The sequence below is a fragment of the Mustela lutreola genome, chromosome 16 (assembly GCF_030435805.1).
Source record: "Mustela lutreola isolate mMusLut2 chromosome 16, mMusLut2.pri, whole genome shotgun sequence".
Lineage (NCBI taxonomy): Eukaryota > Metazoa > Chordata > Mammalia > Carnivora > Mustelidae > Mustela > Mustela lutreola.
Genome location: NC_081305.1, coordinates 9,984,345 through 10,011,987, shown reverse-complemented (window position 1 = coordinate 10,011,987; position 27,643 = coordinate 9,984,345). Strand labels below are relative to the sequence as shown.

Here is a 27,643-nt window from a genome sequence, read left to right as displayed (position 1 = left end):
CTTCTTAACTTGGAAAACCACAGCCGGACTGGACTCTACCAACTGCCCTCTGAAGGGGGGCGCTCAATGTCTGCTTAGGGCACACAACATTAAAACAAAGGACCCACTGAGTCATCTTGGATAAACGGCTTTCTTTCTTTTGCTCCCGCTTTTCATTTATAATGTTAAAACTATAAATGCCTTTAATCCGTTTTGTAATTTTTTTTCAGGTAAGGCATTTTTTTAATTTTTATTTTTTCAAGATTTATTTAATTAGTTTGGGGCTGGGGGTGGTGAGGGCAGAGGGAGAGAATCCCAAGTAGACTCCACGCTGAACATGGAGCCCCAGGTGGGGCTCGATCTCAGGACTGAGCAGAAATTGAGAGCCCGAGGCTCAACCCACTGAGCCACCCAGAAACTCTTCATTCAAGGCCTTAAAAAAAAAAAAAAGTCCTAATTCTCTCAAGTAAATCGGAGACTTACAGATAGGCTTTAAGGGCTGCCCTTTTAATTAATGCAAGCCGGAAAGCTTGTTTCTTGTCCTCAATAATGCATTTGATGGCTCTGAAATAAGAGCGATGCTTAGTGTGGTTTTTGCACGCCAACGGATTGTACGCGTCTCCTCTCGTTTCAGGGCCACTAGCTACTGAAGTGCGACTGCCGGACTCAAGCCTCTGATAAGGTCTGACTCCAAAACTTGATGCGTTATCTCTTACCACATTCTTTCTCCAACTCTGAAACACAATGTCTAGGACCACACTTCAAAATTCTCAAAACTGTGGGAGCCCTGGGAAGCATTCTGTCCCTGGGCTTCAACAGCATGCTAGAACATTTGCATCGCGCTTTGGGTTCAAACCTGGAACTTGGATTTCTTGACCGTGCTCCAGTGTGGTTTAAGCACACGGGATTTTAAACTCCTCAATCCATCTTCCCCTGGGTTTATTTGGATGTTTTACGAACCCGCAGTTGGGACAGCGGAACTAGGATGGGCTTTGTAGGCTGGCCCTTCCGGATGAACTGTGACTCGCACGGGACTTTACATGTTGAGCAACGCTTGGGGAAGGGACAGGTCTTGGGGAAGTGTGGAGTCCTGGTTTTGTAAGGGGCTGTGATTTCTGGAAGCCCCTGTGATGTCACAGCACTGCCTTTTGTCTCTGCCTTGTTTTGTTCCAGGCGGAAGGACACCACTGGGGATCAGCCAGGCTGCGGTGGCGGGTTGGGGTAGGGGGTTCAGCTTGGACGACAACAGTCGCACAAAGGCTCTACCGGGCACTGGGAAATGCATCTACGAGGCAGCTTTCGACCCGAGCCTCGACAACAGGTCTAATTCCACCCGCCTGCATTCCTTGGAGTTGAATGAAGAGAAATAAATAGTGTCCTCCGACCCGTCACACAAGTATTTGCCAGGAATTAACGGGGGGCCCACGCTTCAAACAGCCGATGGTAGCCTCTAGACAAATGAGGTGGCATCGGGACAGCCCTTCGGAATCGTCCTCGGGAGCCTGAGGTTTCTCTCATCTGTTCCGAATTAATTCTCCATCAGGTCTTTGCCTCTTTTGTGTCTTCCCTCAAGTCCATGCTTCTTGGCTCCTCTCCTCTCCCTTCTGCTGTTTTTATCTTGAGGCCCAATCTTTACTCACACCCGCCGCTTGCCCCGGGGCAGGGGGTGGTGGTGGTGGTGGTGGTGGTGAATTCAGACAGCAGGGGCACAAGGCAGGAGCCCGATGACAAGGTCACACTCCGATGACAAGGTCACACTCTGGCTGCCTCACCGATCACCGCGCCCACCCACCTGCTCCCCGCTGCCCTGCCATCCGCTGCCCTGCCATCCCCACTGCCATCCCTTGACAAAGGAACCTTCATGAAGACCTGGGGGGCCCGGGGATTTCACATCCTCGAAGTCCACAGAGCCCTCCGTCTGGATGAGGAGCTGCGTGGAAGAAGTTGTGTATTATAGTAATTTTCCTGAGATGTCTTTCCCTGCCTTGAAACTGGCCTGTGGCTCACGGACTTCTCCCTTGCTGGCCTCACTAAGGCAGCTGTCGCTGCTGGCGGCAGGACTCTCCCCTGTCATGCTCTTAAATGCAACGGGCTTCCCAGGAGTTCGACATCCCTTGTGCTGCTTCCCACGGAGGAAGCAAGTCCTCAACCTGCAAGAGGGCTTCTATGTTTAAGAATTTTCAAAAAGGAGCGAACGCCGTCAAAACACAGGGGATCCTATTTCAGTCTCCAAAGAGCAACCTGTGTGATCATGTCATCCTGAGTCCCGTTTGTCGCGCAGAGATGAGGCGACTGTACAATGACACACGCACGATGAGTTTCCTCCCCTTCCCAACCACGGCGGGGAGGTGTGATGCCGCGTATGACTGGGTTGTTGTGTGTGTATTCGAGAGAGAGAGGGAGAAAGAAAGTGAGGGAGACAGGAAGTCGAAGAAAGAGCCAGAAGGGAGAGGAGGAAGAAGGGGGAGGGGAGAGAGGCGGCATCAACCAGCAAAAAAGCTAAATTTCAGTCACTTCTAAAAAATGTGTCATCTCTAAGGGGACACCTTATCATGAAAAAATTGTGTGTGTGTTTTTTAAAAGATTCACTTGTTTGGGGGGAGAGAGAGAGTGTGTGCAAGTGTGTGTGAGCCGTGCGGGGGGGGGGGGGGCAGAGCAAAGTCGGAGAGAATCTCGGGCGGGCTCCACGCTGACCTCGGAGCCCAGTTCAGGGCTCAAGGCCAAGACACTGAAATCCTGACCTGAGCTGAAACCAAGAGTCAGACACCTAAGGGACTGAGCCACCCAGGCGCCCCAATTTTTTGTGTTTTTTAATTCTTATGACCAAGGTCTTTTATAACTTATGTTAAATCGGCCTTTTGCTCAGTGCTTGGACAAAGTACAGAGTCTGTGACCTTACATGACTTCTATCTCAACCTCAGCTTGGAAAAAATATTAAGTTTCCATCTATCCTCAAAAAGCCTGACATCTGTGTACCTCAGATTAAGTGACTATTTTTCTTTCTTTTTTTTTTTTTTTTAGATTTTATTTATTTATTTGACACAGAGAGAGAGAGAGACAGAGATCACAAGTAGGCAGAGAGGCAGGCAGAGAGAGGGGGAAGGAGGCTCCCTGCTAAGCAGAGAGCCCGATGCAGGGCTCGATCTCAGGACCTTGGGATGGGATCAGGACCTGAGCTGAAGGCAGAGGCTTTAACCCACTGAGCCATCCAGGCGCCCCATAAGTGACTATTTTTCAACAAAAGCATGTGTGAATTCCAACTCTGATGTTCTGTTTTCACATTTCTGTGAAATTGTTCAAAATGTAATTCCTGGGGTGCCTAGGTGGCTCAGTCATTAAGCATCTGCCCTCTGCTCTGGTAATGATCCCAGGGTCCTAGGATCGGGCCCCACATCAGGCTCCCTGCTCAGTTGGAAGCCTGCTTCTCCCTCTCCCACTCCCCCCTGCTTGTGTTCCCTCTCTCACTATGTCTCTGTCAAATAAATTTAAAAAAAAATTCCTTACACAACACACACACATACTCACACACCCAAACTAGTTACATGGGGGTAAAGTAATATTTTTAGCTTTCCTTGTGTTCCCAAAGCCAATAAAATAAACCCAAGTTGGTGCGGTCCATACATAATGTCCAAAAGACTTAGCACACAAGCTGACTTTTCAATCCTTCGGAAGACTAATGAGTGCACTAGTTCAATAAGAAAGTCTTCAGATTTTATGCCAGACTTATGTTGTGGGGAATATGTTGAATAGAAGAAATATGTGGAAATTATCTAGTTTATAATATCTGTCTCTGTAGTGATCTCAGAAAGCATATGATTGCCAAATCAATATTGATTCTTTTTTTTTTTTTTTTTTTTTTTTTGCTGGTGTGTGTGTGTGTGTGTGTATGTGAGTGTGAGTACTTTTTCCTGGGCAATGCATAAATTTAATACACGGTCCTGAAAATTAGCTTCTTTTCTTCCAGACATTTGCATGTGTATATATATAAATGTACTTCAAAATAAAAACTTGACTGATTAACTTAAATAATGCCTTAAAAATTTAAGGCCTAAGACAATCATATAAATCCTTGATTACCCTTAGGAGTTTCCCTTGGCCACCGAGGAAATCAACGAGGCCAGCTCTGTTTAAACTGACATCCACCTGTTGCAAACGTTGAAACATGTGGAGTCAAGGTTCCAGAGAGAATAAATTTAACAGAGACTGCATTTTAAATTGGGTGACTCAGTGATAGAACTGAAGGTCTGTTTTCCATTTAGTTTAAACTGAGCTTCCCTATGAAGACATTCTAGAAGGTTTCGACATGTAAAAAGAACCAGACACAGAAGACATTTCTCTCTGGTCTTGGGCCATGTGCTTATTTCTTGAGGTTATTCCCAGGATTGCATTACCCTTGCCTTGCACTAGGTTATGCCCACAAAAAAAAAAAAAAAAAAAAAAAAAAGAAAGTGAAAAGATCTGGTAAATCCACCACCCAGGGAGGGCAAGTTGCTACTGTCCCACATTAAGCTAAATGTGCTGTAAACTAACCGGTCAGCAACTTCTTACATGCACATCATCCACTCTGGGAAAGGCCAGCATTTTAGGAAGCCTACTGATTCCTCAAATATAATTTAGGAGATCAAATTTCAATCCTTTAAGTGCTATTCACTTTACTTAACTTGAAAGTGTACAGTTTTAAGACTAGTCTTAAGAGATGATGAAATCCAGTGGTTTTTAAAACGCGAACTGCAGAAGCTCAGATCTCTGTAGAGAACTTCGGATTGTGACTGTGGTTTGGGACAGCAGGGGCTGGAAGCAGGTAAAGGAGAAGGCTGGTCTCTCGGCCTATCCCTCCCGACTTTGGTCAGAAGTTCTCCTTTTGTTTGCTTTATTGATATTATTTGAGTACAGCTGGCACATGATGTTATATTTGTTTCAAGTGCACAACATAACGATTCAACGAGCTCATTCATTACGCTCTGCTCCCCTGTTCCCAAACGCAGCCAGCATCTGGTCACGTGTTTTCTTCCTCACCTGCGTGGATGACTTCTCAAGAAGGTTCTATTCTTTCAATGAATGAATATATTTTATCACTGGATGCCATTTATTCAGTAAACATTTTGCAGGGGGGAGGGGACATCTACCATGTCCTAGATATCGTGCCAGTTTGGGAGGCCACAAAGAGGAGCAAGTCTTCTTTCTGCTCTTCTGGGGTTTGGGGTGCTATAAAAGCCTTTCAGGACACTGCCCTAGGATGTAGGGGAAGACATGAGCCTAGTCTCATTTCTCAAATAAGAAGACTGGGACCCAGGGAGTTTAACTGACTCATGCACAGCAACATAGGGGAATAGCAGAACCCACCATTTATATATATCCCTGTTCTAACCCATGTTGCTTCCAACACGAATGGGATCCATATCAACACTCACTCGTTATAGACCACAATGCTTTGGCAACCTAATTTATGTCATAGCCGTTTGTGCGTCTTCAATGCCTCAGACAGGACTGGGCATATAATGGGCACCCAATGAATGTTGGCTTAATTTTCCTTTTTTCAGACATGGAAGCAAAGAAAGGAAAACTGCTCTGAAGGTAGGTATCGAGCTCAACACACATCAGAATGGTTGAAGATGGGAGCTAGTCAAGATACTGGGAAGATCTGATTGAGACATATGAAGGAGAGAAACATTATCCACCCCTCCCCCAAGTGCCATCCCCACATATTTTGAAAAACATACCCTTCTGCTAAATTTTATACTATAGTAAGAACCTAGTGAACATTCAGTAATTTTAAGAGGCCAAGAGAGAAAGTGCTTTTTTTCATAGACTTATGCTTTCTGTGGATGGAATAGCATTTTTCATTTTGGTAGGTTCCCACACTTTGATTCCAACATCCCACAGGGCTGTTAAAACACATTCAACATTTTTATATTGGAGTGAACATATTTTTGGCTCCCAAAGTATTCATTTTGGTTCAATCCATAGCTGTACGGAAAGGCACGTGAACTTTATTTAACTTCCTTTAAAGAATATAGTCATGGATTACTTGGATACAGATATATAGTTTCATTTTGGAAAATGTAAGTTATTGCTTATTGTGATTTTAAGTTTAAAAAATCACTGTGTTCTACTGAGTTTGGAAAGGTATGAATATGTGATAAAAACTGACCAGAAATTTGATGATGTCCCCCTGAGTGCAATAAAGAATAATTTAAATATTAAAGTCATTAACCTAAATTCTTTTAAAAGATAAAATAGACATAATACTAGGTTACTAGATTTGATTTTCTCTTTTTCCACTAACATAGTTGCAACTTTTGAATAAAACCATAACTCCTTTAAAAATACAAGCAAGGCATGTCCAATTAATCATACAAGTTTCCCTCTAGATTATTTTCAGACAGGTCACATTCCTAAGATATTAATTTAAGCTTTCTTTCCGTCTGTAAGTAGAATGAGTCCATAAAACAAGATTCTGTAATAACAATAGCTAGCAAATATGACCTTAATCCTTTGTGGCAAAACTACAGCCTTGTATTAATAGATATTATTATAGTTCTTATTATATCCCTGTAATAGTAAGGAATTATTTAAAACAATACATATGTGGTTGGACCTAGGGAAGACTTTCCCTTTTTATAATTTTATTTAGAGTTAGCCAGTATTTCTCCTTATATTTTGACCTATTTTAAAGGAGGTGTCTGTCTTTGCAAGGAGACAGGTGACGGACCTGGCCAATTTTGGAGAACTCCATCACCAATTGAGGTTCTCCTTCCCTTTCTCAAAAAATAGCTCCATCAAGAAAAATTAAAGACCTGATAAACATGCCAAAGATTGTGGGTCAGGGCAACATAATATGGATGAATGAGATAAGCAGCTATGTTTAAATTAAGCAAAGCATAAACAAAAATTCTTAGCCCCAGGCTGGTACAATGTTCAGTGACAATGTGTCAATTATCTGGTTAATTTCATCACTGAAGACAATGCCAGGGGATATTATTTCAGTCCCAAAGATGAAAGCAAGAGGGAACTCTGTTATTCTGCTTTGCTTATTCCTTTATTTCTTGTCTTACTCTTTGTTGTGGTTTCCTGCAGATAATATATGTTTAATGGCAAACCTTAAATTACAGGCAAAATTGTGAAAACCTACTCGAGAAGCTTTATGTTTATGAACAAGACTGGAGAGAGAAACAATGACCAAAAATGGTTGCTTGTCATGAAATAGTAAAACATGTCTTTCTCCCCGGGAATGATTTGCACTTTGTTCTGATCGCTGGCGGCAGGCGCCGTGAGGGGCATCTCACCCCACTTCCTGACTTGAGGTTCTTTTGCAGCCACAGACCTTGGATTGTGTACATTTGCTCATAGATGGATCAAAGGCCTCTTGGCAAAACTAATGAAGCGTTGTTGCTCTAAAACGAATACCTTGCAAGCTAAATACACCTCTTGAAAGAAAATACAACCTTCCTGCAGAGAAGGAAGAGATGTTTCCCGCTCAAATACTTGATAGAAAAGAAAAAAGAACATTAGAAAAAAAATAAAGTTTTGAAAAAATATCCAGAAATCTTGAATCAGAATTCCATTTCTGTGCGTTATGTTTAATGAAAGTTTAATTCCAGCGGCTCAACCCACTGCTGAGCTTCCAACCACCCTTAGTCCGGGTTTTTTGTTTTTTTTTTTTTAAGATTTTATTAATTTATTTGAGAGAGAGAGAGAGAGAGAGAGAAACAGCATGAGCAGGGGGGAGGAGGCAGAGAGAGAGGAAGAAGCGGACTCCCTGCTGAGCAGGAAGTAGAAACCCAAGGAGGACCACAGATCATGACCTGAGGCAAAGGCAGACTCTTAACCTACTGAGCTATCCTAGGACCCCTTTAGTCCAGTTTGATTTGGAGTTCCTGCTCTAATCTCTGAAATGGAAGAGTTGAGAGGATTGGAAGACTTTTTTCTAACTGTATGCAGCTTCTCTTCAAGTAAGTGGTGGGATATCTCTGAGGAATGTCCCACCACACAGAGATGACAGGACCTAATATCTCAAGTGATAAAATAATAGGAATTTAAATGAATTAAGTCATGGTCACCATCTAGAACCAAGTTTGGCAAATTCAAGTAGCTACTGGGACCAAAAGTTCCCTGTTGTTAGGAGATGTCCAAATCTCTATTTTTGTAAGAAATCACCTGATATTAAAGCTTCTACCCATTTTGTTTCAGTATTTCACAGATGTGGGAGCTGGATGTGGCTGGTAGTCATGAGTTTGCTAGCCATGGTCCGAGGTTTTGATTTTTACCAGTTTGTTTATGTATTTATTTATTTTAAGCAGACTCTACACCCAGCATGGAGCCCAGTGCACGGCTTGAACTCATGACCCTGAGATCATGAGATCAAAACCTGAGCTGAGATCAAGAGTCAGATGCTTAACCAACTAAGCCACCCAGGCACCCCCTGGAGATCTAGACTTTAAAAAAATATGCATGTGAGAAGTTCAGAATGCAAAGTGATGAGAATGGTTATACCATTATGTGACCAGTACTTACTTCATGAGCACTGAACTTGTCTTCAAGTATCCTTATAATAACCCTAACACTTAGCTAGTATTGTCCACCCATTTTACAAATAGGGACATGAAGGGACAAGGGTGTTAAGAACCCTAACCCCATGACTTGTTCAATGTACATAGTTAAGAATCTGTCCTCTTGGGGCGCCTGGGTGGCTCAGTCAGTTAAGTGTCTGCCTTTGGCTCAGGTCATAATTCCAGGGTCCTGGGATGAAGCCCTGCCTTGGGCTCCCTACTCAGCGGGGAGCCTATTTCTCCCTCTGCCTCTGCCTGCCGCTCTGCCTACTTGTGTTCGCTCACTCTGTCGAGTAAATAAATGAAATCTTAAAAAATAAATAAATAAAAGATCGTTCCCCTTAACCATACTCGGTATACAATAACTGACTTAGAATCCAAAGTGACATGTTTTTTTTTCCCCCAACGGTCTTCTACTTGTCTTTCTTAGTAAATGTTTAAAGGCAGTGTGTTAAATACTACTAGTTAAATTAAGCCGAAGTTTCCTTTATTTGAGAAGAGAGCGGCATGACTGGAGTGTAGACATCATGCTTATAGATGGAGGGAGGGGTGCCGGGGTGGCTCAGTCGGGGCAACATCTTACTGCTGATTTCAGCTCAGGTCCTGATCTCGGAACATGGAGTCCGCTTGAGACTCTCTCCCTCTCCCTCTGCCCCTCCCCCGCCTTCATACACTCACTCTCTAAAATAAATAAATAAATAAATGCTCGTAGCTGGAAAACACTCGGACTCCAGCTCAGTTCTGCTTTTTCCCTAGCTGTGTGTTAGGCAAGCCTCTTCACTAATCTCCCACTTCACTGCTTATTTTTCTAGCGAATCGACGAGGCAAGTTTTCTCTCCCAATTTCTAGGTCAGAAACTGAAACACAGGAAGATGATCTGGAGTGTCTGGTAACCTCGACCCACGCGAGCACGGCTCCCACACCACCGGCGCCAAACGGGACTGCCTCTGGGAGCAGCGATCGGCCCCACTTTGCGCACAGAAAATGCAACCTCAGAGACACTGACGCAGACAAGGAAAATGAACGTGAGATACTTGTCCTGCAGAGTCACCAGCAGACAACTGGCAGACCAGGACCCACTCATTTTTCTTCTCCTATCTCGAAGGAAACAACAACCCAACCCACACAAGGAAGGTGATTTTCTCTGATTAAAACTTTCTGGGCAGGGGCACCTGGGTGGCTAAGTGGGTTAAAGCCTCTGACTTTGGCCAGGGATCGAGCCCCACATTGGGCTCTCTGCTACATGGGGAGCCTGTTTCCTCCTCTCTCTCTGCCTGCCTCTCTGCCTACTTGTGATCTCTCTGTCAAATAAATAAATACAATCTTTAAAAAAAAAAAACCAACTTTCTTGGCATTCAAGCAAGTGTTCTTTCTACTCTTATCATTCTACTGTCCCAGGCCAGGCGACTGGTGTGCTGAGTAACTCCAATGGGCTCTCTGAATGGCAGACACAGACAATATGGAATTACCTAAAAAGCATTCCTACTGCATTCCTTAGCATTCACGGCAGTCAAGGGCAAGGCTGAGTGGTGGGCATGTAGGTCTGAAAATCTGTGCATTCTCTGAGATCCACTGGCCTCCTGCCATCTTTCCCAAAATGGGGATCCTGTCTCTTCCTCTTTGCACTTTGCAACTTAGCTTATTAGGAAACACATCTGAGCCAAAGGGAGAGGCACTCTCCAAGCTAGCTTGAAGTGGGGCCATCACTGTCAATGTAGCAGGAGGCACAGAGCGCTAAACAGATAGAAGGGGCTTACTTCAAAGACCAGCGTCTCGTTGGTGGGTCCTGGCGCATACAGGCGTTCTGGGTGGTTGAAGGTCCGCTGGTATTCAAACACGGTCCCAGCAAAGGGGAACTCTCCGGGCCAGTCGATGTTCCATCCCCCCGTGAGGTAGTACTTCTGGCCCAGGCTTCTGACTGCAAGGTGACTGGAAGAGAGGTGCAGCTCCTGGACCTCGATGCTTCGGGCCCCTGCTGGGATGGTAACGACTGGATAATATGCTAAACGGGAAGAACAGAACAGTGCTGTTTTCCATGATGCACACTGCAGAAGTGGGGCTGAAAATGTGCAGAGACACATTTTCAAAAGTGGACAGCGATATCCACTTTTACAGAGCAGAGTTGCTGAATCATGAATGGACATTCATTCCTACTCTATGGAGTACAAATAAATAATTTTTTTTTCATTTTTCAGGAGGAAGGAACACCAGAAAGAAAGTGTGTGTGGACAGGAGGTACACACTTCTTCCTTCCAGAACAACCAAGGCCACGAAACTCAAGGACCCTTTTTATCTTTCATCTACTCAGAAGAAACTTAGCGCCATGACCTCAGTAGTGATACTCGGGCAACAGGGCTCCAGGTTTCATTTTACTCAAGATTCGTTTAGATCATTGCTTCAAACAGTCATCTGATGTCGTGAGTGGGGATCATGATTCACATCTTGAACCGTAAGTTTCAAAATCTGTTCTGTGTTTACCAAAGGCCTGTGGGACATTAGACACACGGCAAAGTAAAAGGCATTTGATCGACACATCTCAGAGTTGTGCGTGTTGACGGAACTCCTCACACTGAGAAACCATCCATCCTCCCTTGTTCCTGGGAGGTATCAAAGCCATTGTCCTGTGTGTGTCAGGGGAGCTGGGAAACAGCTCGGTCATGGCCAGCGTGACCGGGACTTGCTCAGTGGCAAAGCCACAGTGATGAAACCACAGGCATCTCTTACCGTTGGCTTTATGCTGATTGAGGTACAGGCCTTTGTAAAACTTGCAAGTTGAATTATCCCCTTTGCAAACACCACACGCATCCAAAACTGCTTTAGAGCCAAGTTCATGATCGCATCCCACTGGCTGTGACAAAAATAAAATAAAATAACAACAACAAAGAGAAAAATCAGAAAAGCCAATGGCTACTAATAATCAAGAGATAACGGGGGCTCTATCTTCAGAACATTAGAAAGATAGTACAGCTTTAGGGTTAAAAGCAGAGCCTCAAGTCTGGGGGTTCAAATCACTCCTCTGCCTTTACCAGATGCGGGACTAGGGCAGTTACAGAACGCACCGAAAGTTTGCTGGGACTCTTCATCGGGAAAACTGGAGCCCCAAGTCACTGCTGCTACTAATGGCAGGCGAGCTGATTTGGGCCAGCTCTCCTGCTGAAACATAAAATGCCGAGCCCCCCACATAATCCCTCACCCTCACCACACACACAATGGAATTAAAAGGAAGACCAATTGGCAGGAAATAGTAGTCCTATGTCACAACACGTCTGTGAGGGTCTGACCACACAGGGAACACACTTAGCCAACATGCAATGGAAGTTTACTGCTTTCCTTTACATTCTTATTTAATTTTTGCAACAACCGCGTGGAGTAAATATGTCATCCTCTCCACTGCATACTTGTGGAGACGGGGGAAGAGGAGCTAAGGATGTCAGACGGTCCCGCAGAGCGACAGTGGGGACGTTCGAGCCAGTCTACACATCCAGTGTGCAAACACTGGTCTTGTCCCCTAAGCTGCCTTTTCTCCAGACACAGAATCTCTTGTGCCACTTCTCACGGTACACGTTTGGTAGGAGGAAACGCAAGCATGACGACACACACAGCCCAGAAAACAAAGGTCCTCTTACTTCACAAATCCCATCGATACAAACGTCGTGTTTGTTTGGGGAGCAAGGAGTTCCGTCTTTCACCTTGCCCGACATCGCAAAAAAGAATTCGAAGTTCTCCGCCTTGCAGTACAGTTTACATCGATCTGCCTCTAGAAGCAAAGAGATCAAGACAGGACGTGATCAGGAGGAGATCACAGGGCAAAGACATGATGGCCAGAAGGATGAATTAAATTTCTTTAGAAAGAGATCATGTCTAAAATGGGAAATGTTACTAGTTTTTAAACAACAACAACAAAAAAAAAACGGTCAGATTTGGCCCACAGGTGATAATTTGTTGACTGTGATTAGGGACATGGATCACTTCAAAATCTATTCAGGCAGTTAAGAGAAAAAATTTTAGGTACTTTGGGGGGAAAAAGGGCCATATGGTTTATGTTTATAAAACATACAGAGAATAATCCTATCATGAAAAGGAAGAAGACCCAAATAAACTAAACCTAAAGGCTAAAAAATGTAACTTTTATTGACCATAAATTCCCTGAGAAGTTTCTGGTATCACAGGCAAAGAGAAAAAAAAAAATGCAGTATTTCTACAGAGCACTTGTATCAGAAAGGAGTTATGCCAATTCCCCAAATACAAAGCGTTCTTCTTGGCCAGGCCAGCAGCTCCAGAGGACATTTCTCCCAAGAGACCGTGCGTGGGCGACACCACACAACAGCCCTGATAACATTTGTACTACGAACGTGTGAACAGTCTGCAAACCACTGGGCTCATAAAACCTCTCGATAAAAGACAAAGTCAAAACTTAAATGTGAAAGTAGTTAGATTATCGTGATCCAAATATGCAGAGGGGTCGATGGAGTGAAAGTTTTACCTTTACCTAGAAATCTCTTTGAATAGCTTTATTCAATACCTCATAATATTTGCATCAGACGTTATGGAAGACGTTATCGAAGCCCTTTCTTTTTCTCCGTCATGCCCAGGAATGCACAAGCTCTAAAAAGTTCAGTTTTACCCACAGAGGCTCTGGGGCAAGTTTCTCAACTGGTCTACTGGAAACACAAACACCTCTCTACTGTAAAACAAAGACTGTCTAATGTATAAACGGTCTTCCCTCATACTTCCCAACCTGCATGAACGCCACCAGACCTTCAAGCCATGGTCAATGTTTCCCGATCCCGAGTTCGTATCAGAAGGAGAAGAGGGAGAAACCAAAGGCTTTAATTTTTCTGTCTCCCTGGGCTGGGTCTCTTCTCCTTGGTGTAGTTGCCCCCACATCTAGCAGAACGGCTCCTACAGGAGAAGTGCTCAGTAAACAGCCACTGAGCAACTGAATGAAGTGACACGCTCCCTACTCAGTCGGGCTGCCACTAAATTAGTGAGACACTTTTGAAACCAAAAAATAGTTCACATGTTAGAAAATGTATGTGCTTCACTGTCTCGTGTCGTGAACACAGAACCTATTTAAAGGGTTTGTTTGGGGTTTGTTTAAAGGGTTTGTAACAAAAAACACATAGTGTAAACACAGCATTTGAACGAAAGACGCGATGAATGTGGGAAAGCCCCAGGGAGACCCAAGAAAACAGAGCAGGGAGCAGAAGGGGACGTGAGAAGGAAGGACAGCAGGGTCGGGGGAAAGAGCCATGCGTCCGTAAGAATCACGGAATGACGGGAGGGTTCTACCAAGAGACAAGACATCTTCAAATGCTGGAAATGAAAGCAACTGCAGGTGTTCTAGCTAATGGTCCCGGGGCACCTGTTTGTGCAGTGCCCTGCATGGATCAGCGCACGGTTCCTGATAGAATGCCTCCAGTGATGGAGAGCCGGCCACTCAGAGACGGGAAACACCTCCATGAGGGACAGTTGGTGCTTATTTATGCACTCATTCATTCTGAAAATTACAAATACGTGCCAAGGGCTGTTCTCAGATGCCGGAGGCCCAAGCATGCTCAAAACGGACGAAGGCTTTATCCCGTGGAACGTGAATTCTTCTGGGGACGGAGAGACTGAATAGCGACGATGGGATGTACACTCAGGCGTGCATAAGAGCTACGAAGAACAGAGCAGTTTAGGAACGGGAGGATTACCCGAAGGAAGGATATTCTGGGCAAACTAGCAAGGGAGGCTTCCCTGAGGAGGTGGCATGGCGGGGAAGGTCTTAGCCCTTGAGCTAACCCTGCCTGTCCTCTGAAGTGATTTCCAGTTACTCTAAATCCTTCTCTAGTTACTACCTCTGGATTTTTGTAGGTACCGGGTTTCTTCTCTCTTTTTCTTGGCAAGTTTCCATATTAGTCTACTGAAGAATTGTTTTTTTGGAAATGCATGTCTTCCCAGCTTTGTCACTGAGGTCCGAGAGAAATGACAGACAAGCTAAGTGCACAAGCACACGTTTGTTCCATCAAGCAAGAAAGAGGCGTACCATGAAGTATTGCTTCAAAAAATGGCTGAAAACTCCTAAATAAACCCCGTACATATTATCTCTCAGCACAACTCGAAACACTGGAAATAACAAGAAAGGGCTGAGTTTCTACTTGAAGAAAGATGCACCTAAAAGTAGACACTTACAGACTGCTCACTGTGGTTGCAGAATTTTCATGTTTGTCCCTCTCGTGCTGTCAGAGGCCACCGATGACCCAGAACCACACAGTGCTCCTGCGGCGGCTGGGCTGGTCCTGGGCAGAGCCACACTATCATCCCCCTTGTTATGGCCCTAACTCCACTGGCTTCTCTATGGTGATTGACAACATGGGTTCATTTTGAGATTTTTGCCCAGCGATGGCCCTAGTCTTATCTCCCACGAACTGCCACTACATTCCATGTCTTCCCAGTCGACCTGTGTCCCCTAGGGGCTCCTACTTATCCTTTCTCAAGTGAGGAAGGCTGAGTTTTGGTACAGCAAGGGTATGGCAATAATAGGAGGCAAACAACCAGAACAGTGACAGCTTTATCTGCAAAGGTAATGGGAAGCACATTAAATGTGTACATTGCAGCTAAAATAAATGCTTTGATACTTCGGTAAAACAAAAACAATTCAATTTAAAAGGTAAAATACAAGTCACAACTTTAAGTAATAATAAGCACTAGGAACCCAGTATGGAGACATTTTTAAATTCTTGGCTGTGTGTGTGTGTGTGTGTGTGTGTGTCTGTGTGTGTGTGTAAAATACCCTGCAAACAGGCCTTTCGTGCGGGCAATCATCTACTTGTCAATTGCTGAATATGGCTTCTCTATGGGGCATATATGGTTTCATGGGTTTTTGGTCTGGACAACTCATACCAATTGCAATTAACATCCCTGGGAGACTTAATTGCCGGAATGTCAAAGCTAAGTTTAGAAACATAAGTACATTCCAAACACATGAACCCTTTGGCTTACAGATGTGGGGGAAAAGGGGTGTCTTGTGAAAAAAAAAAGTGTGGAAAAATAAACAAAACCTATGGAAGTGAATGAAAAACTGGGTCAGGACGGGTCTAGGGGATGACGTCAACATCAAAACTCTTTTATGTAGGCAGCAATTTCCCCGTGTGTTCATCCACATTACTGTCCCCAGAGAGCCCTATTTGTTGGAGGTACAGAGACCAAATTACCTTCCACTTTGGTATAGGGTTTCCACTGGTAGAACCATCCACGGAAAGGTTTGCTGTTGTACTCTGCACACTGCTGGGCTCGGAAATCCAAGCTATTTTCATTACAAGGGTTAATATTGCACAGCTGATACATACGGCTAGAACCTGGACAGAACTTGCCACCATACTGAGGCCTAAAAATAAAATGAAAGGGTTTTAATGCAAGCAAACAGCGGGCTATGGTCACAAACAATGTAAGGAGGGACAGTCCAGGGGACCGTTGTCAGAAGGCGTGCAGCGTATAGTCTAGTACAGGAAAGGAAATAATGGACGACACGATGTGCCGTGTCCTGCCTTGTATCCATGGCAGAACCCGTCCATCAGGGACCCGCTCTTTCTTTTCCCGATACAGCTCTTAGGGAGGCATCACCACTATTCAGCAACCGGAACTGGCATATTAGAGAAAACCGATTTGTCATCTCCGATGCCAGTTTTACATTCTGGCAATTTCCTTAAAGAATGATGAAAGCGCATTCTTGACACTCCTCGTGTTACCTGTGTTAGCGAAATTTATAAATGCACCCGAGTGTTCTCACTGATGTAGACAGATGTGTGTCTGCGCGCTACACACACACGAACGCACACACAACCCAACTGGTATCACAGCTCTTCAAATGTGGACCCGACCTACTCCCCAGCTTTCCTCCCATTTCTGAACACCCCCAGCTTCCTCCAGGGTGCTGTCCGCCTGCTGCCACGCAGAAGGTCAGGGCACTGAAATGAAAGAGCCAGAAGCCCCATCTGCCATGTCCTCCTATCCAGCTCTGCCTGTCACCGAGCCCACGCTCTGACTACTGGCTGACTATTGTATATTTCGCCCTGGTCGATCCTCAACTGTGAACAGAAATTCCCATGTTTTCATCTGCATAATCACTTTTTAACTTTGTAGGTGGCCTATTCCTCTCCTGCCAAGCACAATGGGAAACGGATTTCCAGAATAGGGAATCCCAGTAGAACATAAATAATTATGATCTAATGGCCGGCTCTTTAAGCTCTTGGTAGGTAGACTGCAAAAACCAGAAAGCAATCTAAAGGAAAAAGGAGCATAAACCAAACTGAGAATGACCAGTAACAGCTTATCCAGCTTCTTCCAGGCACAAAGCAATTGCTTTTTTTGTGTGTGCTTTTCTCCAAAGGCTAAAACCCAACTATGGATCATCTCATAGAAAAGCTCAGTGCAAACATGTAACATGAAAGAAGGCTCCAGGTTAATAAATTTGTGTGATTAAAATTCCTTGTCTCTTTAGGAAGCACAAGAATGCTATAAAACACCCCTGGATTTGCTTCAACCTATTTTATCAAATCCTTGTGCAACTGCTTGCTGAGATGGATTCAACAGAAACGGGAAGCGTCACGCCGCCAGAGCGAGATTTTTTTGCTATTTCAAAACACTCTGGAGCGACTACTTAAACATTCAGCAGCCATTGTGCTACATCAAATCCCCAAAGACATCTTAAATCATTATCTGAAAAGCACTTAGAAAAACCTTAAAGGGCCCTACCACAGCTTTACTATTCCTGGTCATCTTTACAAAGCGTATTTAAAACTTTTCTTAGTCTAAGGCATTCTGTCTGCGATTTTATAAATAATCTTCGTTTAGACTCCTCAGTCTCGAGAAAGCAAAAGAGGACGGCATGGGTTACTTTCCCAACTCAGAAACCGTAACACAGAGATCTCAAAACCTCCACAGCACCCTTTCATTTTGTAGATGGGTGAGAAGCCTCATAAAACTTGCCGAATGACGATCACATAGCTAGCAAGAGACAGGGCACAGCGAAGCCCCTCCACCTTGGACTCCCCAGGATCCTTTCCCTGCTCCACTCCACCTGCATTTAGCGGAGTTAGGCAGCAGAGGCCGGCAGGGGAGAGGAAGACACTCAGGCACGATGGTTAGGGAGTCGGCCTTCTATAAAGAGACAGATCTGGATTCAAATATTCCGCTGCCTCTTCCCAGCTTATCTTTAGGCAATTTTGTTTAACCTCCTAACCTGTAAAATGGGGGCAGATATGATGATTAACTGAGATAATGTTTGTAAAGATTTCACAGCTGAGAAAGTACAGAAGCAGTCCAGAGGCCATCAGTATATATACAATGGAATATTACTCAGCCATCAAAAAGGATGAAACCTTGCATTTGCAATGATGTGGACGGAGCTAGAGGGTATTGTGCTAAAGGAAATGAGTCAGAGAAATGCGGAGAAATATGATCTCACTCATATGTGGAATGTAAGAAGTAAAACAAATGATCATAGGGGAAAAAAGAGAGAGAGATGAACCAAGAACAGACTCTTAACTCTAGAGAACAAACTGATGATTACCAGCGGGGAGGTGGGTAGGGGGAAGCGGGTAATAGGTGATGGGGATTAAAGACTACACTGATCATCATGAGAAAAAAATAAAATAAAATGACAAAAACAAAGGTCACAAAATAAATGAGATACAATCTTCAAAAAAAAAAAATTCACGGCTGAACCTAGGGCAGAGTTAGCACAAATCAATCATAACTTTAAAGTGCTTTCTGGTTCTAATGACTAGCAAGAATTTGTACTTTTCCATCAAATCCTCAAAAACATGTACTTTTTTCTGCAGCTGTAAACAGGAGTGTTAGGATAAATTGACAGAAAATTCTACCGTGACATTCTTTGGTGCAACAAGATTAAAAACAAAAACATAAACAGTCAGAAAACAGATGTCTGGGAATATGATTTTATCCTTATATGAGACCGATATAAAGGATATTCGTTTTTACTTCTGCATAATTTATCACGTCCTGGCTACAAATGGTTACAGTATTGGCTGGCTGATCAACAGAACCAGACAGCCAGACAGACAGATGGACCCACTCCTGGGTCCCTCCGGACTTTCTTAATAAGAATATATGATAAGAGGATCCAGAAATCAGTGTTTTTTTAAAGCACACTTGGTGATTTTGATAACCACCTGAGCCTGGAAATCACTGGCTGAAAAATGGGCTGGAGATTTAATTCAATTATTTTTCCAGAGCTAAAAAATAGCATTATTTTTTTTTCTCAAATAGACTTGCATTTTAGGAAAGTTCTAGAATGCCTTTGCATGTTTCGTTTTCACTTTAATTTTTGCAATTAATTTTCTGGAACAGACTTTATAGAAATTCTACCAGACTCCTTCAGACTATGATAACTGACCCTCTCTGCCTGCCCTGGTCACTCACTCATCAGATAACTGGACTGGACAACAGGCTGGAACTCCTGCATGTGTTCTAGGTAGACTGGGAAATGTTTCCAGGTCCCTGAGCCATATAGTAGGGCTCAGGAGAAAATGGAGCTTCTACCCAGTAAAAATTATGTCCACCTCAGGGCTGCTGGGTGGCTCAGTTGGTTAAGCGTCCGACTACAGGGTTCAGCTCAGATCATGATCTCAGGGTTGTGAGTTCGAGCCCCATGGGAGGCTCTGTGCTGAGCCTGGAGCCTGCTTCAGACGCTCTCCCTCTCGACCTGCCCCTCCTCCCACTCGCAGGCTCACTCGCACTCCCTGCCTCTAAATCAATCAATAAATAAAAACAAAAATGTCCACACCAGACATGGGAAAAAAGAAGCGCCATGTGTGGGTGGTACCAGTCATTCCAGAACCAGGGAACCTTTAATCCCTTTGGAAGCCGAAAAGCAGGGTAAGTCCACGAATCAGCCTGGAGGAGTTCACTTTTATGAAACAACACATGTTCTGGGAAAATCAGCATTAATGTGAAATAAAAGGCCCTCCTGCTTCTCACGTGAGAAAATGAAGCTAGTTGGGTGAAGTGATGTGAACAGACCGAATGTTTCAACTGAAGCAAAGAAGAAATCAGTAATTTAAAATGGAGGGGGGGGGGAACCCTCAGTTTTCCTACAACAAAGTGAAAGAAGAACAGAGAACAACTAATTCAATTGCCTGGGGGCGGCTGCTCATGTTCTTGTTTTATTTGTGAGGCATAATTAAAGTAAACAGTGTCCGAGGAGCCTCACGCTTGTTGAAATGATAAAACGGCACCAAATGGAACTACACTGGTGATTCTTTTATGAGGCATTTCTAAAATTACAGTACAATATTCCCGTGAACAATGAGAGTGCTCGGCCCCACAGATATGAGAGAGGTTTTAATTTAAATCCCAGGGGTGTCATTCACGTACTTTACCAGCAGAGCTATTAAATTAGGTAATCTATTTCTTTCTTGGGAAAATACGGAGCTGTAAAATGTTGTGAGGTATGAAAACCAGATCCGTGAAATAGGCTGAAAAAAAAAGAAAAGTAATATAATGATTTTAAGAATCCTATCCAAGATATGGGCTACATTCAAAGTACGAGGAGGGTGGTTTTAATAATCTGGGATAAGCTGGAAATGCATCACAAGCCTGTCTACCATACACCTAGTTACTCTCTCTGAACTTGCCCCCGACAGGACATCGGATAGTCTCTGGACATTTCTGGTTATCAGGGGGCTGTCGGGGAGGAAGTGTCATCCCACAGGCATCTAGTGGGGAGAGGTCGGGGCTGCTGTGTCCTGGACAAACCCCGTAACAAAAATTTTCCAACCCAAAATGTCAATAGTGTCAAAGCTGAAAAATACCGTTAGCCTGCTCTAGCCCTAAGAGCACCTAGTAAATACCACGCCCAAGTGTCTTCTGACCCTCTCCTCTTTTGGAACCAGCTGGCCTTCCAGATTCAGCTCAGGCTGCTGACTTCGATGAAATGCCAGGTCTCCTTTAAATTTTCCTCTTGCTCCCGTTTCATTATTTTAATTCTGAATCTACCAAACATTCATACGATGCTTCGAACAGGCCAGGCACTCTGCAGAAGCGCTTTGCGAATTTCAACCCAGCTGGCGGGGGCACTCTCCTTATCCCCTTTAACCAGCAAGGAACCTAGAGCAGGGAGGGAACGGTGCTTATGGCCACACAGCTGGAGGGAGGCAGGGCCAGGAGGCAAACCTGGGGTTCTGGGATTAGGAAGCTGTGTTTTTGCCCCTTGCACTAAGCCACCCCTCAAACAGTGCCACAAAGTGAAATCTTCATCTTCCGAGGACCCCTTGAACTCTTTACTCTCTACCACATTCTCCAAAGTCCACTTCCATCAGTAACGCCTCCCTCCCTGCTCCCCTCGCTTTCGAGGACCCATCCTCTGCTACCCTGTCCTCCCCCTGGAGTTTAGGATGACAGTGATGAAAGCCACACAGACCTCAGATCCCTTTCCTCACTGCCCACTGGATGCTCTCTGGAAGGGGGTGTCCTACAGACCCACTTCTAATCCCTCCCAAACCTTCAGAGGAGGCATTACTATCTCGACCTCACACACGGACTCGAGCTCAGAGTTCAAGTGGATTTCCCTAAGTCGCATAGTCAACAGGCGGCAGACCCAGGATTTGCAGTCCGATCTCACTCTCAACCCTGGGCTCGCTCTACTCCCCTGTGACCATCGGGAAGTGTACGTCTCCCACGGGTTGCACATGGGGACGAGACCAGAGAAAAGGAACCTAAAACCACCTCCGTTTTCAAAGAAGACACAGAGTGGTTCAAAATCCCGGGACACCCGGGGCCCGAGTGGGCCCGCAGGCGACTGCAGGCCAATCTCCATCGGCAGATGTTGTGATTGATTGGTCCCTGCTGTGTTCTGCTTAAAGAAAATGGAATTTGTTGTCAATATCTTCACAGTCAGGGAATTTCACACACACTTTTTTTTTTTTTTTAAGGATTTCTGGTTTCTCTTGAAAAGTCAGGCAGATCTGTCAACACGTGTTGACGTACATTCCTGCAAGGCAAAAATTAGCATACTTTCTCCAGTTCATCAGACAACACACACACACACACACACACACACACACATACACACGCACATTCCACTGGCCAAGCTTCTCTCTCAACAACACAGGCATTTGATCGTGTGACCACGTGGCTTGAATTTAGACTCAGAAGGGAGCTCAGACTATCATTTGAGTCTCTGATCATCACAGTCACACACACACAGCAGCTCCTTTGCTGCTCTGGGTTTCCGGCCGTCACATCCTTGTCCCCTCCCCAATGCCCGCAGCTTCATCTGCAAACCGTGAAACCCCAGTTTGGTTGCGACTCCGAGAGGGAAGGAAACTGCACTTAAAGGCCAGCACGGAAGCAAAGCAAAACCAAAATGGTACATTCTGGCCTTCTACGAACCCGGGCTTTCTCGGGAGCCTTACTTGGGGTCATTGCAGTGTCGCTCCTGATACCTGACTCCGCCACCACAAGTTCGTGAACATTCTGACCACTTGGACCAGGCGGACCACTGGCCGTGGACGGGCCGGGGGCCGTGCTCCCCGAACTTCACACACTGGCCTTGCCGACACCACTGCGAAAAGAAGGCGGGACACGTTTCCTGTTAGAGTCCACGCGGGGAAGGGAAACAGAGGCAGACACCTGCACATTAGCGGGAAAAACGAGCACGTCGGCGAACGGGAGAACGCACAACACCTTGACAGACTCCCTTGGCAGGCGGCCCTGGACCGAGGATTGGCTACCCGGCATCTACCGTGTGCGTTTTCAAAGGCTGACCTCGGGGGGCAAGGGGAGGGCATCTGTCAGCAGCAGGCGAGGATCATATGCTTTGTGAGCTGTCCGGGGGAAATATTCAGATAAGACTCCGCCCAGCAGCCAAGGGAGAGAGTCCAGGCCCCAGGATAAGCGAGCCTCCCCCGCCATCTAGTAACAAGGCTGCTTCAGGAACAATGTAGGTCATTCACTCAGGGACAAACGCGGGATTTTTTTAGGTAGGAACACAGAATTCATCATTCTGATGAGCTCATCATAAAAACAGATACAATTATGCAAACGTTTTTGTGTATCCCAAATCATCCCCACGGAGCAATTTGTAGGAAGCCCCAGAGCTCTCAGTCCAGGCAAATTGTGCTTGTAGATAACACGCTTTGACCTTTTGTCTGTAGGAAAGTTCCCGACTCCAGACCCTCGGATGACTTTGAGCTCTCCGAGTACCTTTTACAAATTAGCTCTCGGTCTTTGCTTTGCCCAGTGCTCTGATGGAGCCAGGCTAACCCCTGCGTTTTTTTTCCTTTTGCAATACATTCCAGGTTTGACTGGTCATCTCTGTCTTTGGGGCTTGCATTAGCCCTTGGTAGTGGTTTTATTCCTGTGGTGCTTTTATTATGAGCAAGTTCTGCATGACTTAGTGTAACAGCACACGTTCCTAAAAGCCACTGCAGTGGGATCCAAAGAGTTGGGGTTGGGACCACGCTGGGCTCTGCCGAGGAGTGGGGCTTCAGTTACAGAATTAGGGGGAGGCGGTTTGACTTTCCAATCTTTGCTCTCCCCCGGGATACATTTGGCTCCTTGGCCGTTTATTGCATGGCGAGTGCACTTTGCCCAGGTCAAGATCCGGCTTCCTTTCTTCAAATTCTCGCCGTGTGCAGATTACTTCTTGTGTTTTCCATTTGTCTTTGCCCTGGATTAATTGCCCTTTCAGAGTCTGCAGGAACTCACATAACACCGCTGAGCACTTTTAGGGGGAACGCGACTGGTCACGAGAGGCTTTTGGCCACTGCGAGCAGGAATCAGAATCTTCCCCACCCGGAATCCCCGGGACTCTCCCAGCTGAGCTCCGCGGCGGACACAAAAGAACAAGAGCCAGAAACAGCACAGAGGCTGCCCCTGACGAAGCTGCTTCTGGGTGCCAGAAACGGCACAGGCAGGCGGAGCGGGAGGACTTCCCGTGCTTTCTAACATAACCCTCCCAAAGCGCTAAGGAGTTAATAACTATTTTCTGGATGAGAGAAATGTAGCAAAGAAATGCTAACACGGCTACCCGGGCAGCCACACAGCCAGCTGGGGCTCGATTTCAGCTCGGTCACCAAAGCTGCTGAACAGGACAGGTAACCTTCACGCCTCAGAGGCAACCCCCCCCCCCCCCCCCGCCGCACCCTACATACATATATAGATCTTAACCTTAATTTTTTTTTCTTTTAAGAAATATGATTTTCAGATTTGTTGCAAACCTTCAATTAATTTAAATTTCTTTTATTCCAGGATGCATCCTCATAGGTTAGGTTGCCAAGAGATTGTCTCCTCTGGCTCCTTCATTCAGTACAGAAATCAGAAGTTAATACATGAATGCATACACACATGTACACACACACACACACACACATCCTCTCTGGATCTCACTGCAGAGGCTTTTAGGAAAGTGTGAAGTTGTGCTAGGTCATGCAGAACTTGTTCATAATATACATATTTTATATATACGAGCGCGTTACGGGTGCCCATAATCTCCATTTATAAAGTTCTACACACAAACTTTTCTCTCTCCATACATACGTAAATCTGCACTTCTTCTAATTTCAAACTGAGGGCCATAACTGGGCAGACACCTTTTATGACTGATGGCAAACGCAAGCCTTTCTTTCCCTGCACATCTAACTAGATAAATGTAGGTGGTTTTCACATCCTCACACGCTTACTGAGCATTCATGGTCCAAATAGCACTAAATGACCAGGGACTCGGGAGAGAAGGGGAAGGATTCCGCTAGGTTCCAGGGACAATGGGACAAAACAGGGAGTAGTTGCTGCTGTGCGGGACACTTGGGAAAAGCGTAAGACAGGGTCCCAGCCTCACGGGGTGTGTTACAGTCTAATGAAAAGCCGGTTCGGCCCCTAGCGGAGGAAGAGTCCGAGAACCTGGCGTGTGGATACGGTGATGATTAAGCCGCAGTGATGATGGATCGGACGCATCTGAACGCTTTCTGCTAAGGGGGGCTCCCCCCATTCAGTAAAGGGGAATTCCTCAGGTATTTAGAACTGCCGTCTGGTCTTTTTAAAATAATGAGGTAGGGGAGTGGCTTGAGGACATCTGTTTTCTTACTTCTGGCCCTATTTGTCTCAGGTTATAGTAACTCAAGTCTAACCCAGGGGCACTTTCTTGCCCGTGGAACTACATCTCTGGTGATGTAGGTCATAAAATTTTAGCCCTATGCCACTTGGCACTTACTTTCCTCGCTTAGCGGATCAATCTGTTCTTGTACACTCCTCTTATGTTAAATGCTGTTGCTTTCATAACGAAAAAGTACCCACTAATCCGCGAGTTGCAAGTCCTCAATTATGATGCTCTAAAGATAAAAACGATGGGGTACTTGGGTGGCTCAGTCGGTTGAGCAGCTGCCTTCAGCCCAGGGTCCTGGGATCGAGCTCCTAGTCGGGCTCCCCACCCAGCAGGGAGTCTGCTTGATCCTCTCCCTCTGCCCACCCCCACTCATGCTCCTCTCTAATAAATAAATACAATCTTTAAAAAACAAAAAAATAAAAATGCCTTGAGCAGTACCTGTATATCCAATTAATTATTTCACTATTTAGCCTCATCACACCTAAAACATTCCACGCACATTTCCCATGATCATCCTGACTGGAATTTTCTAAGACGGGTCCTTCTGATGGAAAGCTGCACATAATACCTCATTTTTTTATAAAGTTTATTTTCTTTAAAATCAAAGAGTTAGGGGCGCCTGAGTGGCTCAGTGGGTTAAGGCCTCTGCCTTCAGCTCGGGTCATGATCCCAGGGTCCTAGGATTGAGCCCCACTTTGGGCTCTCTGCTCGGCGGGGAGCCTGCTTCCCTTCCTCTCTGCCTGCCTCTCTGCCTATTTGTGATCTCAGTCTGTCAAATAAATAAATTAAAAAAAATCAAAGAATTAAAAAATGCAAATCTCTTAAGTGACTCGGAATAAAGGACTCAACAAATATTAGTAAGCATTTTCTGAACACGTTGATTTTTGTGTGCCTCTATTTTTGCCGTTATCGTTAATTTCTCACAGAAAGTCTCTCTCTCCCAACCAACTGAGGAGTTTTGATTTGTGCTCTGACAGCCATCTCGGAGTACCCACTCATGGTACTTCATTCTAAATGCGCACTAACCCCGAGCACTGACAGCAACCTGAGGCTTAAAGGAGGTCCGTTTAAAGAGAAAGTTAAGATTATTGGCTTCTGCACACGTTTCCCCACTGGACCGGGAGTTCTTGAAGAGATAAAATGGAATTTTATTCATCCTTGGATCTCCAGAGCCTCCTGTCTCTGATGCCTAAAAGTCGGTAAGTTATTGTGCGACTGAATTCACTATAAATAACCGAGTCTTCTCTACTTCTTGTGGCTCAAGCAGAGATCAAAGAACCTGGAGCACCTCCATGCTCCCCTTTCTAGCTCTCAATCATGATCTTTCAAAGGAATGCACCAAATCTGGGTCATTTACTGTGATATCAAATGCACCTCTCCCTCCAGAGGCTACTAAGGAGGAAAAAACCCAGAAACGAATAAATGAATGCTCTTTATCCAAAACACAGAAATATCCCATATCGGTGATGGTTCTGAGGACTGACCATACTTGCTGGCTAATGGCTTTCTGGTACAACCTAGACAGTGATCCAGCTTCCCCTTGGCTAGGAGTCCCTCTAAGTGACGGGACTCCACTGAGCATGTCAGAAACTCAGTGATGGGTCCTGTGAGGTAAGCAATAGAGAGACCTTGTATGGGGGGGACAGTGTCTCCTTTGCTACTAAAGGGAGTATTTCCTCCCTGAGGCTTTTCTATACTGAATCAAGTTGAAAAGGCAAACAGTAGACAATGAAACCTTCCACCTTGTTGAAATATTTCATCTAAAAATGGAAATCAAAGGCAGAAACAAAACCTCATCCTAAATAACGGAGACAACTGGTGATATTAGCACTGAGTTTTGATAAGAGCCGTTAAATAAGGCTGGTTGATTTAAAGACAAGTCAGAAAATATATGCGGCCAAGGCATTCCATTCTGAGCTCCCACTGCAAACAGTTTACACAGTGACTTATTTCTATGTGTTATCATGTTTCCAGAACTAAAAACTAACAAGTATGCAGTTTACCATACTCAAGCCACAAACGGTCCCTTCCGCCGCAGGCATAAACTTGGTCTCACACCTGTGGCCCACTCGATGGCACCAAAGTGACTTGCAAATATCCTGAAAGGAAAGAGGCAGGTCGTCAGGGGTTTGATACAATAAAAATGAAAATACCCAAAGCGTTTGTTCACAATATTGTGTTCTGAGGGGGCTAGAATGAGACATGATCCAGGAAGTAGAGGCAAGTGAAGTCAGTAGCCACAAGGTAACCAGTTACGTGCAGTAGCAAATGTAACATCAGGAAGTTTCTATGCTGCCTGCATGTGTGTTTGGTAATGATGGGGGAGTAATAGTAATTTATGGAAAGACCATTTGGCCTGAAACTAAGAGACCAGGTTTGTAAGAACCACCACCCATACCACCACCAGGGAAGCAGAAGCGGCCAAGACTGGAATCGAGCCCAACTGATTCAAATCCTTGCTCCAGAATTCCAGGTTCTATGCCGTATGGTCAAGTTCTAGAAGTCTCTGATCTGTGGTTTTCTCCCCTATGCAAACAGTGATAAAAGTAGCTCTTGACTCTCTAGGTTGGTTCCCAAGGATAAATGGTGTAAGTCATCACCATCATCACCTTCTTCCTCTTCATAGTAATTTTCAAGCATTTCGACAATTCTCACACTAAACCATGAAAGAACTGAACTCTCATGCTAGACTGTGGTCGGCAGAATACTGCTCCCCCCACCCCCTCAAAAAACGACGTCTAAATCACTGGCACCTGCGACTTCTGTGACTTCGTGCAGTTACATAGCAGAGGGGGATTAAAATCACGTACGTAATTAAGGCTGCTAATCAGCTGACCTTGAGATGGGGAAACGATCTTAATTTCCCAGATGGGCCCAAGACGATCACGAGAGACCTTAAATAGGGCAGAGGAAGATGGAAGAGAACCCGAGAGAGGACAGCGTGAGGGGGTCTAAGGGGGATGTTGCTGCTTTGAAGATGGGGAGAAGGGGCCGTGAGCCAAGGAACACA

General features: G+C 45.0%; 1 protein-coding gene across 1 annotated transcript in view; it reads right to left on the bottom strand.

Annotated features, from left to right (window-relative positions):
• ADAMTS18 (ADAM metallopeptidase with thrombospondin type 1 motif 18) overlaps nt 1-27,643 on the bottom strand; it is a 138,598-nt gene that overhangs the window by 31,580 nt on the left and 79,375 nt on the right. The window contains exons 11-16 of the mRNA XM_059152999.1: nt 26,637-26,732; nt 21,947-22,095; nt 15,725-15,897; nt 12,155-12,285; nt 11,253-11,376; nt 10,286-10,530 (exon numbers count right to left, since the gene is read on the bottom strand). Coding sequence (XP_059008982.1) covers nt 10,286-10,530; nt 11,253-11,376; nt 12,155-12,285; nt 15,725-15,897; nt 21,947-22,095; nt 26,637-26,732 — 918 coding nt within the window. The remainder of the gene's footprint in view (nt 1-10,285; nt 10,531-11,252; nt 11,377-12,154; nt 12,286-15,724; nt 15,898-21,946; nt 22,096-26,636; nt 26,733-27,643) is intronic.